This window comes from Sus scrofa, chromosome 3 (genome assembly GCF_054392235.1).
Source record: "Sus scrofa isolate SSC_HxYL_T2T_F1_AM1 chromosome 3, Sscrofa_HxYL_maternal_Yorkshire_Landrace_v2.0, whole genome shotgun sequence".
NCBI lineage: Eukaryota > Metazoa > Chordata > Mammalia > Artiodactyla > Suidae > Sus > Sus scrofa.
In genome coordinates, this window is record NC_139385.1 from 64,475,663 (window position 1) to 64,499,591 (window position 23,929).

The 23,929-nt window shown below is 47.5% G+C and overlaps 1 protein-coding gene across 50 annotated transcripts in view; it reads right to left on the reverse strand.

Annotated features, from left to right (window-relative positions):
- The window catches only part of MAP4K4 (mitogen-activated protein kinase kinase kinase kinase 4), a 166,433-nt gene that overhangs the window by 82,959 nt on the left and 59,545 nt on the right, over positions 1-23,929 (reverse strand). For all 50 annotated transcript variants that reach the window (XM_085018558.1, XM_085018557.1, XM_085018553.1 and 47 more), the window contains exon 3: positions 6,044-6,100. In XM_085018558.1, the coding sequence (XP_084874684.1) occupies positions 6,044-6,100 (57 nt within the window). The remainder of the gene's footprint in view (positions 1-6,043; positions 6,101-23,929) is intronic.

A 23,929-nucleotide genomic window follows, 5' to 3' on the forward strand; every position in this document is an offset into this window, starting at 1 on the left:
AGTCACATATTCAAAAATCCAATTAAATTTGGGGAAAAGGAAACCCTATAAATGAATTAAAATAGAAACTGAAGCTTGTGGCTACATACACAAATTGATAAGCCATACAAAGATATTAAGATTTCTAGTAATTTCTGAATACAGCACCCTGTAAACCCTTCACGGATATAGTCTAAGGACAAAAAGACCTTCCGAGAAGCCGAACTTCATTCCACGTCTACTGAGAAGTAGTAAACTTGTTACTGTAATTCTAAAGTGATTTTATATTCATTGATGGATAAAGCCAAGTAAGAAAATGTATTATTTTATTAGGAACCAAGACTTTTTTCAGACTAGGATATAAGATATAAACTAACATAAAAAAAAATGAGGAAAAGCTGATTTTGAAAAATATATTTCCGAGCTCTATCGACTGAAAGGGCCTAGAAGCAGTAACACCCCAGCAGCACACTTAGCGTCCAGATACGGGTTTCTAAATGCATTTCTCACCAAAAAGAAATATAGTTCTTTAGAGGAAAGGATCCATATTCTGGAAGATGAGCTTCAAATACCTACTTGTGTCAAAAAAAGAAAAAAAGAAAAAAAAGAAGAAGAAAAGTATGAAAAGGAAAATGCTCAAAAATTAATGGGGTCATGTCAAAGGCTACAGAAGGCAGTCCTGAAAGAGCTTCCATGGCTCAATTTGGCATGATTTGACTAAATAATAATAACGGCAGCTGTTAGTGATGGAAACTCAATGAATAAATACAACTGTCCATGTTTACAGCAATACCCTGGAAGAGAGAGAAGACAAGAAAGGGTGGGAGTAGGTAAGATACTTTTCTTTATAGTCCAATGCAACCTAGTAAGTATAGAATAGAGAATCCAAAAATCATCACTCTGCGACTCTAACTACTCACACAATATCACCTTGTGATGACTTCCCAGGGCAGAGCTAACAGCGCCCTCTATAGGAGAGACTGTGCAGTCACCTCTTCCATCAAGATGCCCAACTGGCTTCACCAGCACTTGAAACCATCAGGGTGGATGTGCCCTGAGGTCATGCAACAGCAAGTACCTAAGGCCACCAACGAGGTATTCTTGCTAAAAATACTTTTTCTGTATCTCAGCAAGCCTTAATTTCCAATGTACAAAAAATATAGAAAGATGAACTAGGTCAAGCACAACATGAGGAAAACTAGAATCCAAAGCATGGGGTATTTTACCAAACAACTGTCTGGGCTCTTCCAAAAGACAATTTCTTTAAAAAAAAAAAAAAAAAAAAAAAAAAAAAAAAGAGAGAGAGAGAGAGAGACAGGAATGATGCACAGGAACAGATTACATTTAAATGACTTGAGATAAGCCAGCCATTGTATACACATAGTGCATCTTCTTTCATCCATTCAAACACCTGTCAGTGGATACATACAATGGAATATTACCCAGCCATAAAGAGAATGAAATCATGCCATTTGAAGCAATGTGAATGGACCCAGAAATTATCATACTAAGTAAGTCAGAGAAAGACAAATACCATATGATGCAAACGAACTTATTTACAAGACAAATATATTTACAGACATAGAAAACAAACCTATGGTTACCAAAGAGGTGGGGAGCATAAACTGGAATTTATAATTGATAAATACACACTACTGTATATAAAGTAGATAACCAACAAGGACCTACTGCATAGCACAGGGAACTATACTCAATGTCTTCTAGTAACCTACAATACAAAAGACAAAAAAAAAAAAAAAATAATAATAATAACCAACAATGGAAACAAACCTGGAAAATAGGTATAGATATGTGCATACACACACACACACACACACATATATGCATAACTGAAACACTGCTGTACACCTGAAACTAACACAACACTGTAAATCAACTATATATATATATATATATATTCAAACACTGACAGGTGTTTGAATGGATGAAAGAAGATGCACTATGTGTTTTTTTTTTTGCTTTTTAGGGCCCCACCTGCAGCATACGAAAGTTCCCAGGCTAGGAGTCTAATCAGAGCTGCAGCTGCCGGCCTATCCCACAGCCACAGCAACGCAAGATCTGAGCCAAGTCTGTGACCTACACCACAGCTCACAGCAATGCCGGATCCTTAACCCATTGAGTGAGGCCAAGGATCAAACCCACATCCTCATGGATACTAGATGTTTTTAAAAAGAGATAAGATAACCAACTGTATTGCACAAACCTCCAGCAATCTATGACTGGAAAAAATGATGGTAAAAATATTCCTGGCACGGTAGAGGCTATCTGAACCGGACAGCATAGGTGACAGAAACCAATTCCCAGAAACCAATCTTACTCAAAGAGCTTATGGACCCCAAGGTAAGAATTACCAATCGAGCTAATTCACTTATTTTACCTTCTAGAGTAGTAATAAAAATAATGGGACACCCCCAATTCCAAGAGGCAAACTATTAGTCCCTTATGTGTAATGGGGACAGTACAAGTCTGACATTAAGATACAAGGACTGAAATGAAGGGGCTATTAAGAATGGAAACAACTAACTCAAGTATCCTTCAAAAGCATCACACCACACCCACCCACCCACCCACACACATGTGAGCATACAATACACGTCCATGTGGGGAGACCTGAATAAGCTCTGTGGGCTGCAGCAGTGCCATCTGTGCCCATGCCCACCCTGGCTCTAAGCCACACAGGCAGACCCTGGGGAGTGGTGCAGCCGAATCTGCTAAAATCTAACGTCCAAGTCCACGTCAAAGCCTTAGCTTGCTCTGTTTTGTGCACAACTTAAGTTATGACACTGCACTCTAGTTACACAAGATGTGACCACTGGGGGACTGGGTGTGGGTACATGAGGCACCCTGTACACTTTTCTGCGAATTCCTGTGAATCTATAATCATCTTGAAAACAAAACAGAGATCCCATGTCATGTCAGGTTTCAACATGTCCTTAAACCCTTCCCACAACCAATCAGATAAGTGACACGCTTTCTTTAAAAAGAACCCTTCAAAACCCTGAAGATAATCAAAGCCTAAAATAGTTCCAGCCCAAGAAGAAACAGAGACATGAGTACACCTGGAGCAAACGGCCGCCTCCCTTCCAGACTCCTCAGTCTCCCAGACGGCCCCTGTCACCTCACTCCAGGGCGCGCTGTAAGTTTCCAGTCTGCTCTGTCTTCCAGGGTCACACCATCAAGCAAAGCAGGTGAAGTGGACCCAGGGCAGCCAGCCTAGAGCACATTCATTCAGGGCTGCCAACAGCTGACAGCTGGGAGAAGGCCCGCCCGCCACCTCCCTCCCACACCTGCTACTCCTCTGGCCTGTGTCTGAGGAATAACCGGCAGCCTGGAAAACACCTCTCAATTTCATGTGAGCAGTAGGCTCCAGTGGCAGGACGAGTATTAGATGCTCCTTAGGATGCAGCAGCATCCGCACCTACAGCTCCTGAGATTAACCTGAGTGATGTCAGAAGCCACTCGCAGTCCCGCTCTCATCCTCAGAACCCTCCCCAACTTCCCCTCCTGCTGGATCCGAAACCAGAAACGTAAGTTGGAGAGTCTTACTCCCGCTCCCAGGTCCCACCCAGGCCAACGCCTGTAACTTTACAAGAGCTGAGCCCCTCAAGGTGGCAGCGGCCCTTCTCTTCATCCACAACTACTCTCGCGTGGGGTGGGGTGCCCCCACCCACAGCGCAGAGGTTGCTCTGCAAGAGAACAGTGCTCGAGGAACATTGCTGAGAGGCCAACATGGGAAACGGCTGAATGGGTTTGTATCTGCTCTGGAGACTCACCATCTGGTTTTCATTTTACCTAAACACACGGGGTTTTGCATAGTTATTTTTAAAGGAGTCTTGAAAACGCATCTGTCCAACACTGCCTGATTTTTTAGGCAAGGAAATGCCTTTTGTACACAACTCATCCAAAGCGTCTCACCAAAAAGTCACGAAAAGGAGCCATGTTTTACAGCTCTGCTCACAGAGGTGGTGGAGAGGAAACGCGCCAGAGCGCCAGCAAGGACTGCTTAAACGAGGCAGGGACTCGGGGGTAACTCGCTGTCTGGCCTTCCTCTAGTCTGCACTCTCCTTTAAACACGACCCCTCGCTGCCTGGTGCAAAGCCGGCTGAGAGAAGGTGTCCATGGGAGCAGACAAGCTCACTAAGGTGTCCGTGGAGAGGTCGCAACAGGTCAGCTAGGAAGCCAGCAAAGAACCCCAAGTGTCAGGACAGACAGCAAATACCTCACAGACTCGCAAAGATGACATTTTGAGTGGGACGAGTCTGTGTGGCTGCCAAGGAGGAGGGGGCGGGACTGGGAGTTTGGGGGTAAACTATGACATTTAGAGTGCATCAACAATGAAAGTCCTGCTGTACAGCACAGGGAACTATATCCAATCTCTTGGGACAGACCATGATGGAAGACAATAAATAAAGAATATGTGTGTGTGTGTGTGTGTGTACCACTTTGAGGTACAGCAGAAATTGGTACAACATTGTAAACCAAATATGTTAATTTTTTAATTAAAAAATTTTAAATTTAAAAAAAAATGTAACAAGCCTGACAGTACCCAAGTCAGGAAGTGTGCTAGTGACAAGGACAAAGGCCCCTGTGGCTCCAGCAGCAACCTGCAGGAAGGGCCACGGACCACACCGCATGAACAACCGGCTGCGGTACTGGAACCAGAGTAAAGCAGCATCTGCAGTTCCCTCAGCCCTCTGTGAAGTCATCTTAAAATCAGCATGTCACTGGAAAGACGCCCACTTCCCAAAGAGCTGGAGATCAAGACAGGGTGGCCCGAACACAACAGCGCCATCCTGGACAGTCCAAGAACCTTCTGACCAGCAAGGCCTTGGTGCTTTTCCTTTTTTTCTTCCTCCACCTGCAGCATGCACAAGTTCCCAGGCCAGGGATCAAATGCATGCCACAGCAATGACAACACCAGATCCTCAGCTGCCACCAGGGAATGACCGCAATGCTGCTTTTTCAGTATAAAAAGTGACAAGGAAAAGAGATCAGTCACCCTATAAAATGTTCCATCTTCGAAACATGTATAAAGTTCTATCAGTTGTCCCCTGGTCCAGCGACAAAGTTTTCTAATTCTTACTTTAAAAATAGGCATGTCACTAGAGGGGGCGGGGGCAGAGAAGCAGCACCGCCCCCATGACTCAACTGCACACCTGACATCAGCTTGGCCATTTCTCCCTTGACAGACCCCAGGCTCGGGGAGCTTATGGCTTTTTGACATCAAGCTGCCCCACGTCCCTTCTCCTGTGATGTGTGATGTAACTCTTACCTGTAACTGGACACATTAGAAGCAATCACAAGAGGATATGATAAAATTGCAGATGGAAATGATTTAAAATAAGATGGATTCGGTTCAATATAAACTAAGCCTATTTTTTCTTAAACTAAATGTGGGCGCAGGCCTCGCTGGACGTGCACACACATAGGCACACACACACTTTTCGTCAGAGTTCACGTCTCCTCTTTCCCACCTAAAGCTACACAGTAAATCCTCATGTGACCATTTTAAGAGCTATTTTTTGCTGCTAAATTTGGCCAACAATCCGCTCAGCATTCTAGCAGATGTTTCTGTTTTCAAACCTCTGGGAACTTGGCTGGATCTGTTTTCTTTCCCCATGTTAAAAATAAAAGAAATGGCCCAAATGTGGCCCTAATGGCCCAGAGAAGCTCCCCCGCCCCCATCTCCCTGTTCACGTGACCTCCGGGAGCCTTCTCCAATCTCTCCTTTTCCATTAGAGAAGATGTTTCCAATTACAACCCATTTCATTGCCAAGAATGACATCACTCAGATGTGGTTTTTTTTTTTTTTTTTTTTTTTTTTTAAAGAAAATGCTACTGATTCTTAGTTTCTTAGGGAACATCTGCAATGACTTAAGCCAGCTTGTCTGCTGGACCTTCTGAGCCCAGTGTCACACAAGGGCAATGAGCCCAAGGTGGAGTCTCCAAATAGAACAACTACCCTCAGGGGGTGGGGGGTGGGGGGGCTTGTCTTTTATAGAAGGATTTCACTTACAAACATGTGTGACCCAACCTTACTTACCTCAGTAACATCCATAACTTTGATGGCTGCCAGCTGACCAGTTTTAACATGACGACCCTGAAAAACAGAGAAAAGACAGATAATCAGCACCACTGCTCCACAGTTATCAGAACAGGAAGGCTGAAGGTTCAACAGTCACCTCGATACTTTTCCCCCAAAAGATAAGATGAAACAGCCCCGTGCTCACCAATAGAACAAGATGATTCTCCTCTGGTTGGGAAGACCCGAAAACGGTAATTCACACGCCCAACCATTAGCAGAATGAGTAAGTCTGACAAAGAATCAATTCCTTCTTTCTTTCCCAGGTTTTAATTTACGTATCAGTGCCTCTCAATGGGAACAACTGAAATAAGATTTTCTTCTATACATCAGGTCAGCTACACTTCTCAACATTCCACAGGAAGGAAGTGACCAAAAAAAGCAACCAGTCTAGGTATGATTTACCGCCAACCATGGATGACAGTCATTGCCCCTGGGTGTATTCCCAGTACCTAGTGACTGATTTTACAAGGGTTATACCGAGTCCTGACACTTCCTGTGGTCCCAGTGCGGGGAGGCTGGAGCATAGTCCAAGGGGTGCATGGAGAGAGCACCTGCAGCTCTATTGCAGGTCCTGCCAAGGACCTGGACATTTGTTACCCATTTCCAGCACCAGTAACTCAAACAAATCTGAGGTCGCTTTCCTCTACCCAGACGAGGACAGTGGGACTTCACTCCCATCCTGCCCCTGTGTCCCTCTGCAGCAAAGAGTAGCCCGTGTGCACCATCTCCTTAAGGAAGCTGTGGAGACTGTCCCTCTGCAGCAAATGTAAAACAGAAAGATTGTCCCCAGAGAGAGCCTGGTGTATTCCCAGTCCCCAGCCCGCCTCTCTTGTGGCCTCATGATGAAAAGAGTTATGAACTTTAGAGCCTGAAACCTGAGGAAAGCTCTCCATTTATTCTGGAAAGCTTGGGCAGGAACTCAAATTACAACTCGGGCAAAACAACTCCATGAAAATAACACTGAATTACAACTATGTCTGGGCTCTATGTGGTCATGGCGGGATGGAGTCCAGGAGGTCCCGGCAGTTCACCAGCAGGGCTGGGCCACAGCCCAAAACCAGGAAATCAGAACATATGAAGCCCACAGGCCAGGACCCTTGTTCCAGACTCACTCACCTCCCCAAGGCGGGCCATCACCCTTGTGTGGCCACATCAACCCACCTCAGTCAGACATCTAAAGGATATCCCAGGAGCCCCGCCGCCAGCCCCATGTGCTCCTCCAGCTGCCAGGCTTCACCAGCCCACCACCTCATGCCCGGCATCACGCCCCTGCATCCTGCACAGGCGCGGGGGACAGCCTGCACTGCTGCTGCATCCACAGCCGCATGACCCGAAAGAAAACCCTGTCCTCTAGGTCCCCACACAGCAGGCGATGCCCTGGGAGCAGTCTGACATGTGCAGCAGCCCCACCTCCAAGATGGCAGCAATCTGCTCACGTGACATGGGTCCATTTCTTCTGCCATTTACCACCTGTCTGTCCAAGACCCAACATCTCTCCATGTGTCCACCTCTGGATCACTCGTGGAAAGTGTCTACCCGTGTGTGTTCCTGAGCCTGGCAGCCACAGTGGTGCCCACCCTGCAGGCCCCCCAGATGCAGGACAGGGGGCCCACTCAGGGTAAATCTATCCCCTGTAAGTGGGTAACAACAGTGCCCACACTGCACACAAGGAGCCGACCCTCCCCCCAATCCAGGCAGGGATATGTCCCCGGATAGAGAACAGGGTCCCACTTGGGGTGCCTTCATCCCCCATAAGCAGGTAACAACTATGCCCACCCTGCACATGGGGAGTTAAGGACTCCCCGTCTGGGCGTGGGCAGGTCCCCAGATAGATGACAGGGCCCACGCAGGGTGCCTCCATCCCCCTGTAAGTGGGTAACAGCAGTGCCCATCCTGCACATAGGGAGCCAAGGACCCCCTGTCTGGGCGCAGGCAGGTCCCAGGATGCAAGATAGGGGGCTCACTCATGGGCCTCTGTCCCCCATAAGCAGGTAACAGTATGTGTGGAGAAGAGCCCACAGTGCAGGGTTGAACGCGACCCTGGTCATAAATCGTGGCTGGACATTGTTTTCCTCCATCAATGACAGAAGAGGAATGTATTCGATGACAGAAGGGACTCAAGTGACCAGATGACTGTAACTGAAATCACAATCCTTAAGCCATGTTACAATTTCCTAGAATCTAAGAAGAATAGAAACTTAAACGGTCAAAGTATCCACCCAGTACTTCCCCTGCAAGGAGCACCAAGTTCAGCTCCCCAGCACCCAGCCAGCCTTCACACCTGAACAGTCCTGTTACTCCTCCTGCAGTGGGACCACCTCCAAATTACTACAGCCAACCTCTCACTGGCAGAACCATCATGGGAGAGGGCCAGCGGCCACCCTGTCCCCTCTCTTCCAGAGGGTGGGCAATGAGGTGGCCGGCGGGGCGGAGGGCCTCTGAACATCGGATTCAGGAACGCTTTCAGGTCAGGAAAACTCACAGGTCAAGGAGAAACCCCCAGATGCTTGTGTAACAGAGGGACCTTCCCCTTCCCCTCTTGCCTGAGCTCAAGGCCACAGTGTGTCCTGGAGACTCAGCAGCCCGAGGCTGCGGAAGGGCCACGGAGTTGCTACTTGTTCACGTAGAGTCTCCCTCACGAAGGGCTGGCGGATGCGGGACCTGACAACGATCATTATTTCTGTGTGGAGAACGGACTGTGCAAAGGCATGGCCTTTCTCAGCACACACGTCTTCCCAAACTGGGTCCAGTTCAGATTACATTTAAATCAGGAGACTCACTCCAGCCGCCCTCCTCTCTAGGCATCAAGACAAGCACTGGAAGAAATGAATCTGGGACCCGGGCAGGCCTGGGTCTCCGTCCCCTGCAACCACCTCGCACTGTGTTTCCTCAATAACACTGAACTTCTAGGAGCTTCCTAAGGTGCCTGGGAGATCCAGTGTGCTGAGGGACCTGGGACCCTTCTAGGACAAGGCAGGCTGTAAGTACCTGCGTGGTGGCCACGCCGGCCATCAGCAGGGGCACCTGGAGTCCTCTCCCCAACCCAGGGTCCCACACTAGATTCCCAGACCTTCGCGACTACCCCAACCCCAGTCAGTGTGGGCCCACTTCCCGTTTTTATTAAAGACGGACCATGCGGGGAGCATGCCAGTCCTGGAAAACAGGCGGGGAGAAAAGGACTCGGCCCCAGGAGGTGCCCACATGTGGGACCCTGGGTGAACAAGGCAAGCACTCTTCATGCATTATCCTCTACTCCTCACCCAGCCCAGCGCATGTACCACTGTGCCCATTTTACAGATGGAGAAGCTGAAGCTGTGAGAGGGCCAAGTTAACCAGCTCAAAGATTCTCGTGCCGATCTGGTCCCTGGACCAAGCCGTGGGCCTTCAGAGAGAAACGACCACAACTGTCCTATTTAACCGACTTATAAGACCTGCCCAAGAGTACTGCTCTGCAGCTTAAGTATGCTAAGTGATAAGAAGCAAACAAGGCATAAAGCAGCCCATCAGAGTAACTTATTTTCACCTTTGGCCTTTTCTCTCCCATGAGAAATCAGGAAAAGTCAATGAAAGAGCAATCTGAATTCCTTAGAGAATCTGAATGTATGTGAGCACAGGCAGAGCCCCTGGTTTGTGTTTGTTCCTTCGTTTATCTAATAAATCTTCTTTCAATAAATATTGGAAATTAGAATGCTTTTGCTCGTTTAAGCTGAAACAAACCTTTACAGATGAACTGCCTGAAGCTGGCTTTCTATTTGCTTAAGAGCCAAGCCCACTGATGCCAACTTCAGTGAGCTACAGGCTGACTGCCTTTTCCCCTTATTTTTTAGTTCAAGTTATTTTTTATTGAAGTACAGTTAATTTACAATGTTCAGTCAGTGTCAGGAGTACAGTGAAGTAACCCAGTTACATATGCGTTGTGTCTATTTCCTTTTCAGATTCTTTTCCATTACAAGATATTGAACACAGTTCCCTGTACTATACCGTTGGTTCTTGTTTATTTTATACATAGGAGCCTGCATCTGCCAGTCCCAAACTTCCACATCCTTCTCCATACAATTTTGCCCTTTGTTAATCATAAATTTGTTTTCTATGTCTTTGAGTCTGTTTCTGCTTTGTAATTAAGTTCCCTTGTATCATAGTTTAGATTCCAGAGTCTCTTCAGCGAGTGGTGCTAGGAAAGTTGGGCAGGTGAATGTAGATCCAATGCAGTTATTAGAACACTCCCTCACACCATACACAAAAGTAAACTCAAAATGGTTTGAAGACCTAAACTCAAGACAAGACATCACAAGACTCCTAGAAGAGAACTTAGGCAAACATTCTCGGACATCAACTGCACCAATGTTTTCTTAGGTCAGTCTCCTAAGGCAAGAGAAATAAAAGCAAAAATAAACAAAAGAGACCTAATTGAGCTTACAAACTTGCACAGCAAAGGAAACGATAAACAAAACAAAATGACAATTTATGGACTGGAAGAAAATCTTTGCAAACAATGCAACCAACAAGAGTTTAATTTCCAAAATACACAAACTGCTCCTACAACTCAAAATAACAACAAAAAACCCAATCAAAAAATGGGGACTTCCTGTTGTGGCTCAGCGGTGACAAACCCGACTAGTATCCATCAGGATGAGGGTTTGATCCCCGGCCTTACTCGGTGGTTAAGGATCAAGCACTGCCGTGAGCTGTAGTGTAGGCCACGACGTGGCTCAGACCCTGCATTGCTGTGGCTGTGGCATAGGCTGGTAGTGGCAGCTCCGATTCAACCCCTAAGCCTGGGAACCTCCATATGCCACAAGTGCAGACCTAAAAAGCAAAAAACAAAACACAAGACAAAACAAAATGGGCAGAAATCCTAAAGAAGACATACAGAGAACCAACCAGCACATGAAAAGATGCAACAGTGCTAATTATTAGAGAAGTGCAAATCAAAACTACAATGAGATATCACCTCACAGGTAAGTCGACAAATATTAGAGAAGGTGTGGAGCAAAGGGAGCACTGTTGGTGGTAATGCAAGCTGGTTGCAGCCACTGTGGAAAACAGTACAGGAGTTCCTCAAAAAACAAGAAACAGAACTACCATATGATCCAGCAATCCCACTCCTGGGCATATAACCTCCAGATATGTGTCCAGAAGACTCTAACTTATAAAGATATATGCACGCCTATCTTCAGGGCAGTATTATTTACAATAGCCAAGACATGGAAACAACCTAAATGCCCATCGACAGAGGGCTGGATAAAGAAGATGTGGGAGGGGTGTGCGTGTGTGTGTGTGTGTGCACACACGTGTGTGCACACATATATATAATGGAATATTAGTCGTTAAAAAAAAAAGAATGAAATAATGCCATTTGCAAGACTGGCTACATTTAACCAGTAGCTGGAACAAGCCTACAACACTGAGGGGTGAACACCTCTGCCTTCAGGGAGCTTGTTGCTTAGAGGGCTGTAAAACAATTTACAAGAAAGCAGAGAGAGAAACACTGCACTCTGCAGCAGAAACACTTAGGAAACAGGATGGTGTGAAGCCAACTGCACTGGGGACATGAGTGCTTTTAAAGGAGCCATTAGAAGGGACATCACTGGGGGGCCAGCGGTGGGACCCCTGTGGAGGCTGCAGCAAGGCCTCCAAGGATGGCCTGATAGCCTCAAAGATGCCAAAGGTCAGGAGGTGGGTCCCTGGAGGCTTGAGCTGCAAACCATCCTTACAAAATCCCAGCAAGTGATGTGTGTGCAGGGTCAACAGGCCAAGAGAAAGGGGACAACTGGCTGATTCAGAGCTGAACATGAGAATTCCGTTAAGTGAGGTACAGGGCTCCATAACTTTTTAATGCAGTCTCTAGTGATTCTTATGCATTCTGAATTCTGAAAACCACTTCACCAAGCTTGTACGATAAAGCCCAAATTCAATTCCTTATATCTGTCTCTGGACTACATAGTATTTATTACAGTAGATACACACTCACTGTCTTAGCTGGGGCTTGGGTGTGTGAAGGTTAGATTTGTAACAAATTCTAACAAATGGCAACTATGTTTATCCAAAAACAAGCAACTACCTTCTGAAATGTGCAATGCTTTTACATATGAGAAAGTGAACAGGAAGGGCGGGAGACACACCCAGGGGCTCAGCCAAGCCTGGTCTGTCAGTTCTCCCAGGACATCTCACTCATTTCACTCTTGGTTTAACTTAGAAATGCCAACTGGGCAGAGTTCCCATCATGGCTCAGGGGTTAACGGACATGACCAGGATCCATGAGGATGCAGGTTTGACCCCTGGCCTCAATCAGTGGGTTAAGGATCCGGCATTGCCGTGAGCAGTGGTGCAAGTTGCAAATGGAGTTCGGATGCAGTGGTACTGTGGCTGTGGTGTAGGCCAGGAGCTGTAGCTGCAATTCGACCCCCGCCTGGGAACTTCCATAGGCTGTGGTGCAGCCCTAAATAGCAAAATAAATAAATAAATAAATAAATAATTTAAAAAATTAAATCCAATTGGGGAAGGCAGTGACCAGGCAGAGCACAGAGGATTTTCAGGGCAGGGAAAATACTCTCCAATACTATCATGATGGATTTCTGTCACCATATATTGGTCCCAATTCATAGAGAGCACAGCAAGACACCAAGCAGGGACCCCAAAGTAAAGTGAGTGATTACAATGTGCCAGTGCAAGGAATCTCTGCACCTCCTCTCAATTTTGCTGTGAACCCAAAACAGCTCTAAAAAATTTGTCTTTGATTTTTTTTTAATTCCAATTATAATTCCCTCTTACATTTCCCTATTTTAAAGAGCCTGACCTTTGTGATGAACAGCCTGAGCTCAGTACTGGGTGAGGTACTGTGCACTCTTTCTATGGTTCCACATTGTTGGGGGAAAGTGACTCTAGCTGGGATCATCAGTGTCAGAAAGTGAGACACGCAAACAAGGGGAGATCTCCACAAGGCTCTTTACTTCCACAGAAAGGTGTATGTGCTCAAAAAGCACCCGAAGAAGGAAGACTTCACCCCATTCATCCCTTGCACAGGCGGTGCGCAGGCGGTACATCTGTCCCCTTCCCATTGGTTAGGTCAGGGTGCACATTCTTCTTGTAGTCCAATTTGAAACAAACTGTTACTGGGAGGAGAGGGATGGGGGTGAGGGGTGGAAGACAGTGTCTCAGACCAAGCAGGAACCAAATGGCATAACAAAGACTTCCTTTGAGAGGAAAGACAGGTTAATTCTCACAACATCCATCCACCCCAAAGGCAAAGATCAGTTTAACTGCTTCTGCACTGTAAAACCCCAAACCACAGACCCCACTCATGAGTATGCTTTTCCAGGAGGTATCTGCAACCAGACAGGAAGGGCGTATCACCCAGACAGCACCCCACGAGCCATCTAAGATGAGGAGCTGTGGAATTAAGTTGGAAGAGGACAGCTCAGAGCACTTGACGGAACAAGTGCGTCTCCTGAACCCCTCCTTACACCAGAGCAAGTGAGGCAACAGGAGCCCATGGCACACACCCCCTCCCAAGCCCAGCCTAGTGTGAATGAGCACCCCATCCTGCTAACTACCCCTCCTTACTGGCCTGTTCCCCCACCTCTCCCTCTGCCCCAACTCAGGGCTGCGGGTATGCATATGACGGAAAGCACAGGTGATGCCAGTGCTATCAGACCCATCAGGATTCCAGATTTAATAAGACAAAGCATCTATTCCCTCGAGTGTTTAAAATTAAAGGCCTCCACAGAGAATTACGCCCTTCTTGGGCTGGTACTGCCTTGCATGCCTCAAAAGCAGAGAACGTGCAGACTTTCGACTTCCACTAATAAGCAGCCAAAACCGACGGCTACCCGGCGCCCACCCCCAAGGAAGGCACAGGCCTGCAGAGCGGGGTGAGCAGCAGCAAAAGGAAACCATTCATGCACCACATCTCTTTCCTTTAAGAGACCAATCTGGCTGGAAATCTCTCTAAAGCCTAAAATCTTGAGTACATTAAAGATGCTTTTCTTAATGGCTCTGGGAAATCATTATGAACATCAATTACTATTCTGTCCTTGCAATTAAGTGACAGCCTCAGGGAATATTACGTCAGGCACTAATATTCTGACCCCAGCAAAGAAAGGGCCCAGTCACTTGGGCTCTGCATGCTTGTTCGGTCATTTTCAACTGGGTTCTAAAACAGACAGACCTGGGGGGCAGGGGGTCACTGGCCAGACAGCAAGCTAAGCTCCAGTTAGCTGAGTTATCTCTGTAGCCAACATCCCCTTTACACTACCAAGTGGAGACTCGTGTGTGTGTGTGTGTGTGTGTGTGTGTGTGTGCGCGCGCGCACGCGCGCGCATAGTGGATTGGATGGGAAGAGAGGGCAGCTGTTTTATAAGGACATCTGGTGAAGCTGCATTAAAAGGGACAGTGCCCCTTCCACGTGGCGCAGCAGACAGGGTCTGGACTACAGCACCACGTGTGAGGAGTTATGCTGTAAGAGGGAAGCAGGAAATTAAAAAGCACCAATAGTAAAGAGCCCATAAAATATAAGTTAGGACAAAAACTTGGCCTGTCCATTCTTACATCAATAGTTAAGAGACAAGGCACGGGCCAGTCTGTAAAGCAAAGCATCTAAAACAAAGGAGATATGGGATTCCGCAAGCAGTTATGGCCAACCTTTCGTACATATTGGCCACTTCTTTCCCCTCAGCTGAAAATCCAACTGGCCCCAGATCGAGCAATTTTAGTTTAAGATGACAAAAGAAAGTTTAACAGCAGGAAAGAAAAAAAAAAAAAAAAAACTCCAAATCCTTTACCAGGGGCAAACCTGGGGAGAGCTCTTCTTCCACCGAAGCCTCTAGGAGGAAGCCAACACATCGAGTAGCTGAGCGGTGAAATCCAGTAATGCTAGACCTGAAATCCCACCATCTGACTGCGACAACAGTCAAGCACTACTCTCCTGAAGGTAAAGTGATTCAGAAAATTGACCCAAGGGAGACACAGAGGATGCAGAAAACACACCCTACTTATGGGCTCTCACAGCAAGAGTTGCACAGAAAATTCAGATTTTCATATTTGCTGACTGTCTGAACCTACTAAAAATAAAGAGTTCACCTTTCTCTACTTTTCTGTATTATCAATGTTTTTATGATTAAAATTTCAGTTAATATTTTTTTGGCCACACCTGTGTAAGTCCCCAGGCCAGGGGCTGAACCCATGCCACAGGAGCAACCTGAGCCACTGCAGTAACAACATGAGATCCTTAAGCCGCTGAGCCACCAGAGAACTCCTCTGTTTTTGTTTTTGATTTTTTTGTCTTTTCGGGGCCTCACCCACAGCATTTGGAGGTTCCCAGGCCAAGGGTCCAATCAGAGCTGTAGCCACTGGCCTACGCCACAGCCACAGCCAACTTGGAATCTGAGCCACATCTTCAACCTACACCACAACTCACAGCAACGCCAGATCTTTAACCCAATGAGTGAGGCCAGGGATTAAACCCTCGTCCTCACGGATGCTAGTCAGGTTTGCTGACTGCCGAGCCACAACAGGAACTCCTATTCATGTTTTAAAGGAGGAAAAAGATGACACTATTTTTTTATTCCTTTAATTCACATATGAAGATATTTAAATACTGTGCAATGGTGCCCAAATGGGGCTCAGGAGTCAGGGGCCAGGAGAGAAGCCCCACTCCGCCTAGCACTGGGGGCGACCTCAGGCCAGTTCCTCAATCTTTTCCAGACATCGTTTTCTTCCTCTGCAAAATGAGGGCAAAAACAACCCTCTGCAACAGGGCCTGTTAACTATAAAAAATGAACACCTAGGCAGCTGGTTCTGGTGGAGAGCATCATGACTGGACTGGAGGGGGTGCAGTGGGACCACAGAATAACATTTACTCAGACTTCAAACAAAATGTGTAACCAGAATTATTCTCTTGAGACCCAGACTAATTAATACCACCTGTAACTACAATTAGCTATTGATATATGTTCTTAAAACCAAATCATATATCCCGTTTGGTTATTTTAATTATTGCAAGGTTAATGACCCATGTTTACCTACAATATAATTCTCAGCCTGAATTCCTCTCTTCAATCTTCCCTTGGCAAAATGTAGGGGAACTAATAGTCCCTGACTTCAAAGTAGAGAATCCTCTATCTTACAGTTTTCATTTCTGAATTTCTCCACTGAGCTGAGACAGAATTAGGGAAGGATTGGCTGGGGAACCGAGTGTTCCACCACAACATTACCAAGAGGGGCTAAACTACACGAAGCACGGTGAAGCCGGGGCTGACACAGCACTGGACTCCAGGTGGCATCCTGCACCAGACGGTGAATTTTATAAGTCGCTCATTGTAACAGCTGATCATTTACTCAGAACAAAGGATGCAACACAGAATTCTGCATGTTCCCGTCTTACTCCTCACATCACAAGTCCCCCCCGCCCCAAGTGTTCCTACACTTCTCCTGTGTCTTCACAGTACATGCCAACTTTAGAGTTATACCCACAGGATACACGCAATACTGAAATATCACTTGAGGCTTCACTAAAGCCCTCAGGCTGCACTTTCTCATCGGCTTGGAGGAGAAAGTTAAACGTTTCAGACACAAATCAAAAGGCAAGAGGTTTAGTGAGGCAAGGGTCCTGCTCCCTTCTGGGCTCCCGATCCGCCCACGGTCCTTCCCACGCATCACCAACCCAGCCTGCAATTAGGGTTTTCAAATTGCTCCTTACTGTTTCCCAGTCCTATAAGAAGCTGACTCTAAAATAACACTGCCCTTAAACCTGGAAATATTTACAGTATTGATATCAAGGCAGACTCTATGCAGCTTTGTGCCTCACTACAACTCTAATCTACTTTCTGAACCTGAATCACTTCTGCTGCCATGTCCTCAGCTCTGGCACAGAGGGCATAAGTCTTCATGCATATGTGGGAAGTCTTCTCCAAGGGCAGGGCTTGTTTTCCTTCTGGTTTTCCAAGTCTGTATACAATTACTAATTTGCCTGTGTTGAATATGCATTACCTATTTCATTCATTATTCATAATCCCTCTACATCTCCTTTAAAAAGAGGTGGAAGAGAAAACCCACTTTTAGAAAGTCTCCCTTTGAGGTTCCACTGGACACTATTCCTCACCAAAATGATGCAGCCAGGCCATCAACTCCAGCCCCCTCTTTCTTCCCAGGGATGCAGAGCTCTGCCTGTGGTTCAGCCCAAACCCCCTTCCCTTTCATCAACCCCCCCAAGAAGACAAATGTGTCAAAGGACTTGCTGCCCCAGGGAAGTTTCCCTCTTCAACTTACAGCCACAAGCATCCAAAATTAACCTACAGAACTGAAAAGGAACACTGAATTGAAACTCTTCAGGTCACAAATACACCAAGTCTTGCTTTCCTAAGATAAACCCATAATGTTAAAAATAAAAAAATTCTGATCATCTAAGTCAACTGCTCACTTGGTTACTAAACAGATGTATGACCCTGAAGAGTCCCCTAAATTCTCAGAAGGATGGCCAGCTCACCAGGAAATGTCGATGGCTCTGAGCTACTCCCCAGGTCAGCACTGTGCCTCACGGGGCACCGGTCCACACACCCGAGATGCACCTCGAACCACACAGGTGGGTCTGTGCTCCCATCCTGTAAGGGGACACTAGCCATACACAAGCGAATCTGCTGATGACTGAGAGAAAGAAAGGAAGGAAGGCAAATAGAGAGAGAAGGAAAAAAGTAAGAGGAGAGGGAGGGCAGGGGAGGAGCGGGAGTGCCAGGGTGGGGGCAGTGGCTATGTCACGCCGGGTGGTCAGGGAGGCCTCTCGGGTAACATGCCATTTGGGCAGAAGCGGGGAAGGTGATGGATGGCTTGCCCCGCAGGACCTCAAGAGCCAGCAATAACCCACACACGCCGAGAACCACACAGGCGGGCCACCAGCCCTCCCTCAGCCAGGGTGGCATCCCATGCCAGCCTCTACAGTGGTAACATGCTCTGTCCCCTCCTGTCAACAGCAGACACAGCGCCCCAAGGCCATCCCAGTGCAGCATGTCTCGCCCAGCACTTGGGAGGGCAGAAGCCAATCTGTGGGCAAACCAAGCCATTCCCAGCACTGCCCACTATCTCCTGCAAAGCTCTAGCCTCGGTGACAGGCAGAGGGCAGCAGAGGCAGGACCAGAGGCTCACGCCAAAAGAAGGTTGAAGATTTCTCCACTGACCACCTGACCACACCACTTCTCTTCAGCAAAACTCATCCTGGAGGCTGAGGTCTGAGGCTTCTATTGACAGAGTCTGGCTATGAATTTTCCACCCACGCCCTGAAAGCAATATTTCCTTTCTTTCTCTAAGGATAGTAGTCAGAGGAGAAAAGATGTGTCTGATTGAAAAATAAATCCCTAAAGTTAGGGTGGAGTTGCTGCACATTAGTATCTGCTATGCCCATTACTCAGGCTTACAAAATCCACTTACCAAATAGTAACAAAAGCCGACTAACAGCCATGTTAAAAACAGTCTGAGTGTCCGCTGCACTCTGACCTCTTCAGATTGCCCTGGTATCTTATTAAGGTGATTCTTTTGACGTCTAAGCCGGAAACTGCTCTCTAGATGCTAAGAGCAGGTTCTCCGAGGTAACTCACTGGCTAAAATGGACATCACATTTCCTTTGGTGGGTTTAGGGAGGGTGGGAGGGGGTTGGAGATGGTTGTGTTTTTTTTTTTTTTTTTTAATTGAACATTTCAAAAATCAAGAGCCTGCACATTTCTAAAGCTTCTCTTGAAAATCAGATTTGTTAAAGCTAGGTTAAAACGAAGTGCAGAGCTCAGCGGAGCCAAGGGTGCCCTCCTGGGCCAGTGGGAGGTCCCCAGCCACCCCCAGCCCACTTCTGGGCACTCGTGTGCATGGATTCTGTGTCCTTGAGCAGAGGCGACAGCGGTGCTCCTGCAACCCTGGCTGACAAGCAGTCACTGGGAGAGTTTTGGTGCTGTTGCTGGGTGTTTTTTGTCTGGTTTGTAATTATACATGCCTGGGCCCCACCCAAACCTTCTGGATCAAACCTCTAAGGAGGAGGCCTGGGCACCCGGATCTTGTAATCTCCCCTAAATAACTCGGAATAACTGCGACCAAGGCGCCCTGAGGAAGAAGGTCGCACAGACTCCAGCGTGCACCACCAAAGCCCTTCCTCAACAGAAAATGCAAAGGCCACAGAAGACCACCACCCTGGATCCCATGCTGTAACAGGTCCAGCTTCGTGCTGCAGCTAATAAATGCATGGCTGTTACCTCCTGGGCGTGGGAGACAAACACGTGCGCCCGGTAGCTGGGAGAAGTCCAAAAGAAACACCCCGGAGCAACTGCCCAATCCCCTCTTCAGGGGCCACGGCTAACTTTAGCACTGACATGGTCCTGAAAGAGGAATGAGCCTGGGAGGCAGGTGTGAACCAGGCTGGCCCTGGGCCAGTAGATGGTCTGCTTACCCTCCCCTCTCTGAGCTTCCAAAGTTTCTGTTTCAAGGGGGAAAATGGCCACCCATGGTAACTCCCTAGTGACCAGACTGCGGGTGAGGAGCCGAAAGCGAGACCCCAGCACCTGGCCCAGGGCCAGCACCGCGGGCCCCCAGTAAAGGGTTTTCAACAAATGCTCAGGAGGCCAACAAAGACTTGTGGCCACAGGTGCACATGTGACGGTCCCTCGGTGGCTGCAGACAACCCTTACTGCCACCTCCACAGGGGCTACAGCCTCCCAGGTCCCCAGCAGACCCACCAGGGACAAAGTGTGAGATCCAACCTTTCACAGGAAACACAATCGGGGGGAGCCTAAACAGACCCCAGCTGACTCACTGTGGGGCCTCTGGGTGGGCACTCGGGGCACGTCCTTTCCAGGGCAGGGGGGCAGCCACAGCATGTGGTGGTCCTGAAGGGACAGGCCAGTTCCCCCAGGAACCTCCCCTCACTGCCTGCACCGACGGGGGCCCTGGAAAGCCACTCACATGTGGACAGCTCCAGGGCTAAAACTAAGGGGGAGAGGTGCTGGCAACCCCTGTGTGCAGACAACCTGCAGACTTAGATGAAAACCAGGACACCTCAGCCCATCAGAATGATAAGCACAACTCAAGAGGGACCAAGCAGCGGTGAGAATGGAGGAACACACACAGCATCAGGAACTCTGGGAGAGGCCTGGGTCTGCCTGAGACATCTGTCTGGGGGTAGCCGCATTCCCCACTCTGTGCCTGGCACACCTGCCCCCCACACACCAAAGGAAAAGTCATTTTTATGCTTAAGTCATGTTTTTGAAATAAAATTTAAATCCTAAAGGGAAGCAGGAATGATTCAAACCCAGGACCCCTTTGGGACCTTGGGCCTCTTTCCTGTTTGCCCAGGGGGCCCTTCCCCCACAGGCAAGCAGGCAGCCAGACAGAAGGACACATCCGCTGAGAGGCTGAGGGGTCTGGCTCTTAGCACTGTCTTCCCTCCCTCCCCCTTCCCAGCCCTCACTCTTCCTACCCCGCTCCCAACCCCAGGAGGAAGTGCTGGCAGCACTTACAAAGCACCGCCCTGCCCCACCCCAGGTCCTCCACGTCATGAAAACCCAGGGCAGAAGCTGACTGCTGTCAACCAGATGGGCGCCACAACTGCAAAGGACATGCATGGAGAGCCCAGCACTGGCCAAGATCCAGGACCCCTCACACTGTGGCTGCATACCCCAACTCTTGACACCGAAACTGATGAAATACTTTGCACCACAAATGCCAGCCAGGCCTCCACCCATGTGCCCCTGCACGGCTATTCCCATGGAGTGCTAGGTCTCCAGACTCAGGGTAACTGAGCAGCAACTCCTCTTTCTCATCCTTTCTTGGACAAAACCATCTCATCCAGCCTTCAGAAAGGGAGTCACCACAACCCACAACTTCCAAGAACAAAATTCACACAGAGAGAAACACCTAAATACTTTTAGAGTTACAACTCTTCTCAGGAGGCACAATCCCTTAAGTGGGGACTTGGACTAAAGAACTGTTTGCAGATTTCCCAACAACAACAAAAAAAGCCAAGGTCACAAAACACCAATTAAGATGCAGCGAATTCTAGGTATTTCCAAGAAGCCATACATCAAACTCAGGCACAAGACTCATAATCAAAAGATTTTCATCTAAAATTACAAAACAGGCACATAACCAATAAAATCCCAGATTCTTCTCCTTCCAGCTCTACAACCAAACACCACAACAGTCTTAAACTGGAAGGGCCTAGGCAAGCCGACACCAATTGTGCGTGACACCGACACTCTGTGCCCACTAAGAACTGGCATTTTTTCACCAGAACAAACAAAAGGCTTTTGTGCCTTCTGCTGAGGACGCTGACAGGCCACAAGAGGGTGTTTTCTTGTCAAACACGAACTGAGCAGCTCCAGAAACCCTCCGTGTAGACAGTCCAGCAGCACGAGCACTGAGCCAACCTACCTGTGGAGGAGCCAGAGGAAGGGCGCACAGACCTGTCACAGCAGCAAAATCCAGCCCATGGGCTTTGGAGAAACACTGACATTCAGGAAAAGCAGGCAGAATCTACACTGTAGGCCTTTACCCAAAAGCACGATGGCTGGGCCAAAACTTGGCCACTGGAGACCGCATGTCAGAACCACATGAAGCACATTTTGGCCCTTGAGAAGCTAACTTCATCCTTTTTTGTTTGTTTGCTTTTTTAGGGCAGCACCCAAGGCATACGGAGGTTCCAAGGCTAGGGGTCTAACGGGTGCTACAACTTCCCACCTACACCACAGCCATAGCAATGCCAGATCTGCGTTGCATTTTTGACCTACACCACAGCTCACGGCAACGCCGGATCCTTAACCCATTGAGTGAGGCCAGGGATTGAACCTGCAACCTCATGGTTACTAGTCAGATTCGTTTTGGCTGCGCCATGATGGGAACTCCTAACTTTGTCTTTTCTAATCCAACACTTGATTCTTTGGTAAAAAGCAGTTACAACTATTAAAAGAAAAGCTGTGCCTATTAAACACAGTCATATGTTCTAGCTTCTAAGCCCACAGGTCAATTAGAGGAAATAGACCAATCTTTCTGAAAAGGACAAAGTAGACCACCCTAATTGAATGTAGAAATACAAACTGTAACTCGAGTGCACCCCAAATCATTACGATATTAAGATATTACCATGATTATGATGTAAGATAATCATATACTTAGAGAGGCAGCTTAAGTAATTGCAGTAATAAGCCACATGTAAAGAGGAAGCATACAAATAAGTAACAATTAAGGAAAAACACAAAGAAAATCTGTGTTTCAATTAGCTAGTCCAAAAATGTCTGAAACCCTATCTTTTATTGGAACAACAGTACCGCTTCACAGTAAGCCACCAAATCCAAAAGCCAGTTTTATTTGTGGGAAAGTAAGAAAAAGGGAAAAAAAAAAAAAAAAAAAAAAAAAAAACAGGTCTAAGTACAAGCAATAGAATATTACAGCGTGTTCTAAACCAGTTATTAGTAAGCCAAGCTGTCACAGCAACTATTAAAGCCAATTTCCTGCCTAATGAGAGGCCAGGACAACCTGCCATACACCCCACGTACAGGGAGGGCCACTTAGAGGCAGCAGCCCAGTCTGGGAGATGAGTCTGGAGCCATAGCCCAAGAACTGGGCCCAGGGAGGCCTCTGGTCTGGATACAAAGAGGCAGAAGCATCTTCCCCAAGGTGAGAAGTTCGTTCACACCACATGCTGAATGTTGGTGTTCTTTCCTGGGGCTTCAGAGTTCAAGGACAAGGCCATCCTGGAGATGACAGATTTCAGCATAACCAAAGCCAAAGAAAGACACGCCAAGCAAGCCGCCATGAGGAGCGCCTTCCCAAACTCCAGACTGAGGAGCCAAAAGGCCGTACTAGTGGGAGAAGAGAGAAACTCTTACACGGCGACACTTTGTACATTTCTAGTGAAAAGCAGGGGATATTGTAGAGCCTCTCCTCCCAACCGCCAGCGAGGATGTGTGGCTGCTGGTTTACTCTTCCTAAAGGAGGGTCCCTACCAAGTCCCTGAGGTTTTCCTTGCCAGACTGGGCCCCAAGCCAGAAGGCCAAATTTGAAAGAATTGTCTCCTAGCACAGGAAGCAGAAAGGGAAATCCTGAAGATCCTGAAGCCAGAAACACGTTTGGGAAAAAACACGCAAAGTTTAATTTTTAAGAAAACTTGAAAATGGGGAAAAAAAAAAAAAAGGGACACCCAACTCTTACACACTAAAGCTCTAAATCTGATTATGGCTGGCAATCAGAAGCTTAGGATTTAATCTCCTTCAAAACTACCCAATCAATTCAACCTGGTGTTTGCTTATACTGCTGACAAGTTAACTTTCAAGAGACCTGGGTGACCCCATGAAGACAGCACCAGGATCTGTGAGGGCCTCCAGAGGCTCGCAGGCCCACCTTGAAGACCCCGGGGGTGGGGCGGGGGTTGGGAGGGGAGTAAGCTCACTGGAACATAAAAATCCCATCAGTTTACCCAATTCACAGACACAACCTTGTTCCCACGGCGCCTGCATGACCACCACCAGCTTCCCTTCCACCCAGACCCCTATGCAAAAAAAGCAGGAATAGCATCGTTTTTTCTGTTATTTCAAAGACTCTGACAGCTAGAGGCTCACATGTGTTTACTTTATGGGGTAAGGGAGAAAGTTCTCCCAACAGCAGTGGAAGATAAGAACAGTCCTTGGCCTGGGGAATAGGGCAGTGGAGGGGGTGCTTCAAGAGCACCCCCAGCCACACACACCTTGGAGCAGGGGTGCAGACCTCACTGTGAAAGATTAAGCAAGCAAGGTGAAGAGAGGCCAAAAGTCAGTGTGTCGAAGAAAAGAATTCATAGGAGTCCACACTGTAAAACACAACCTGTAGAGTAACTGCCTCAAA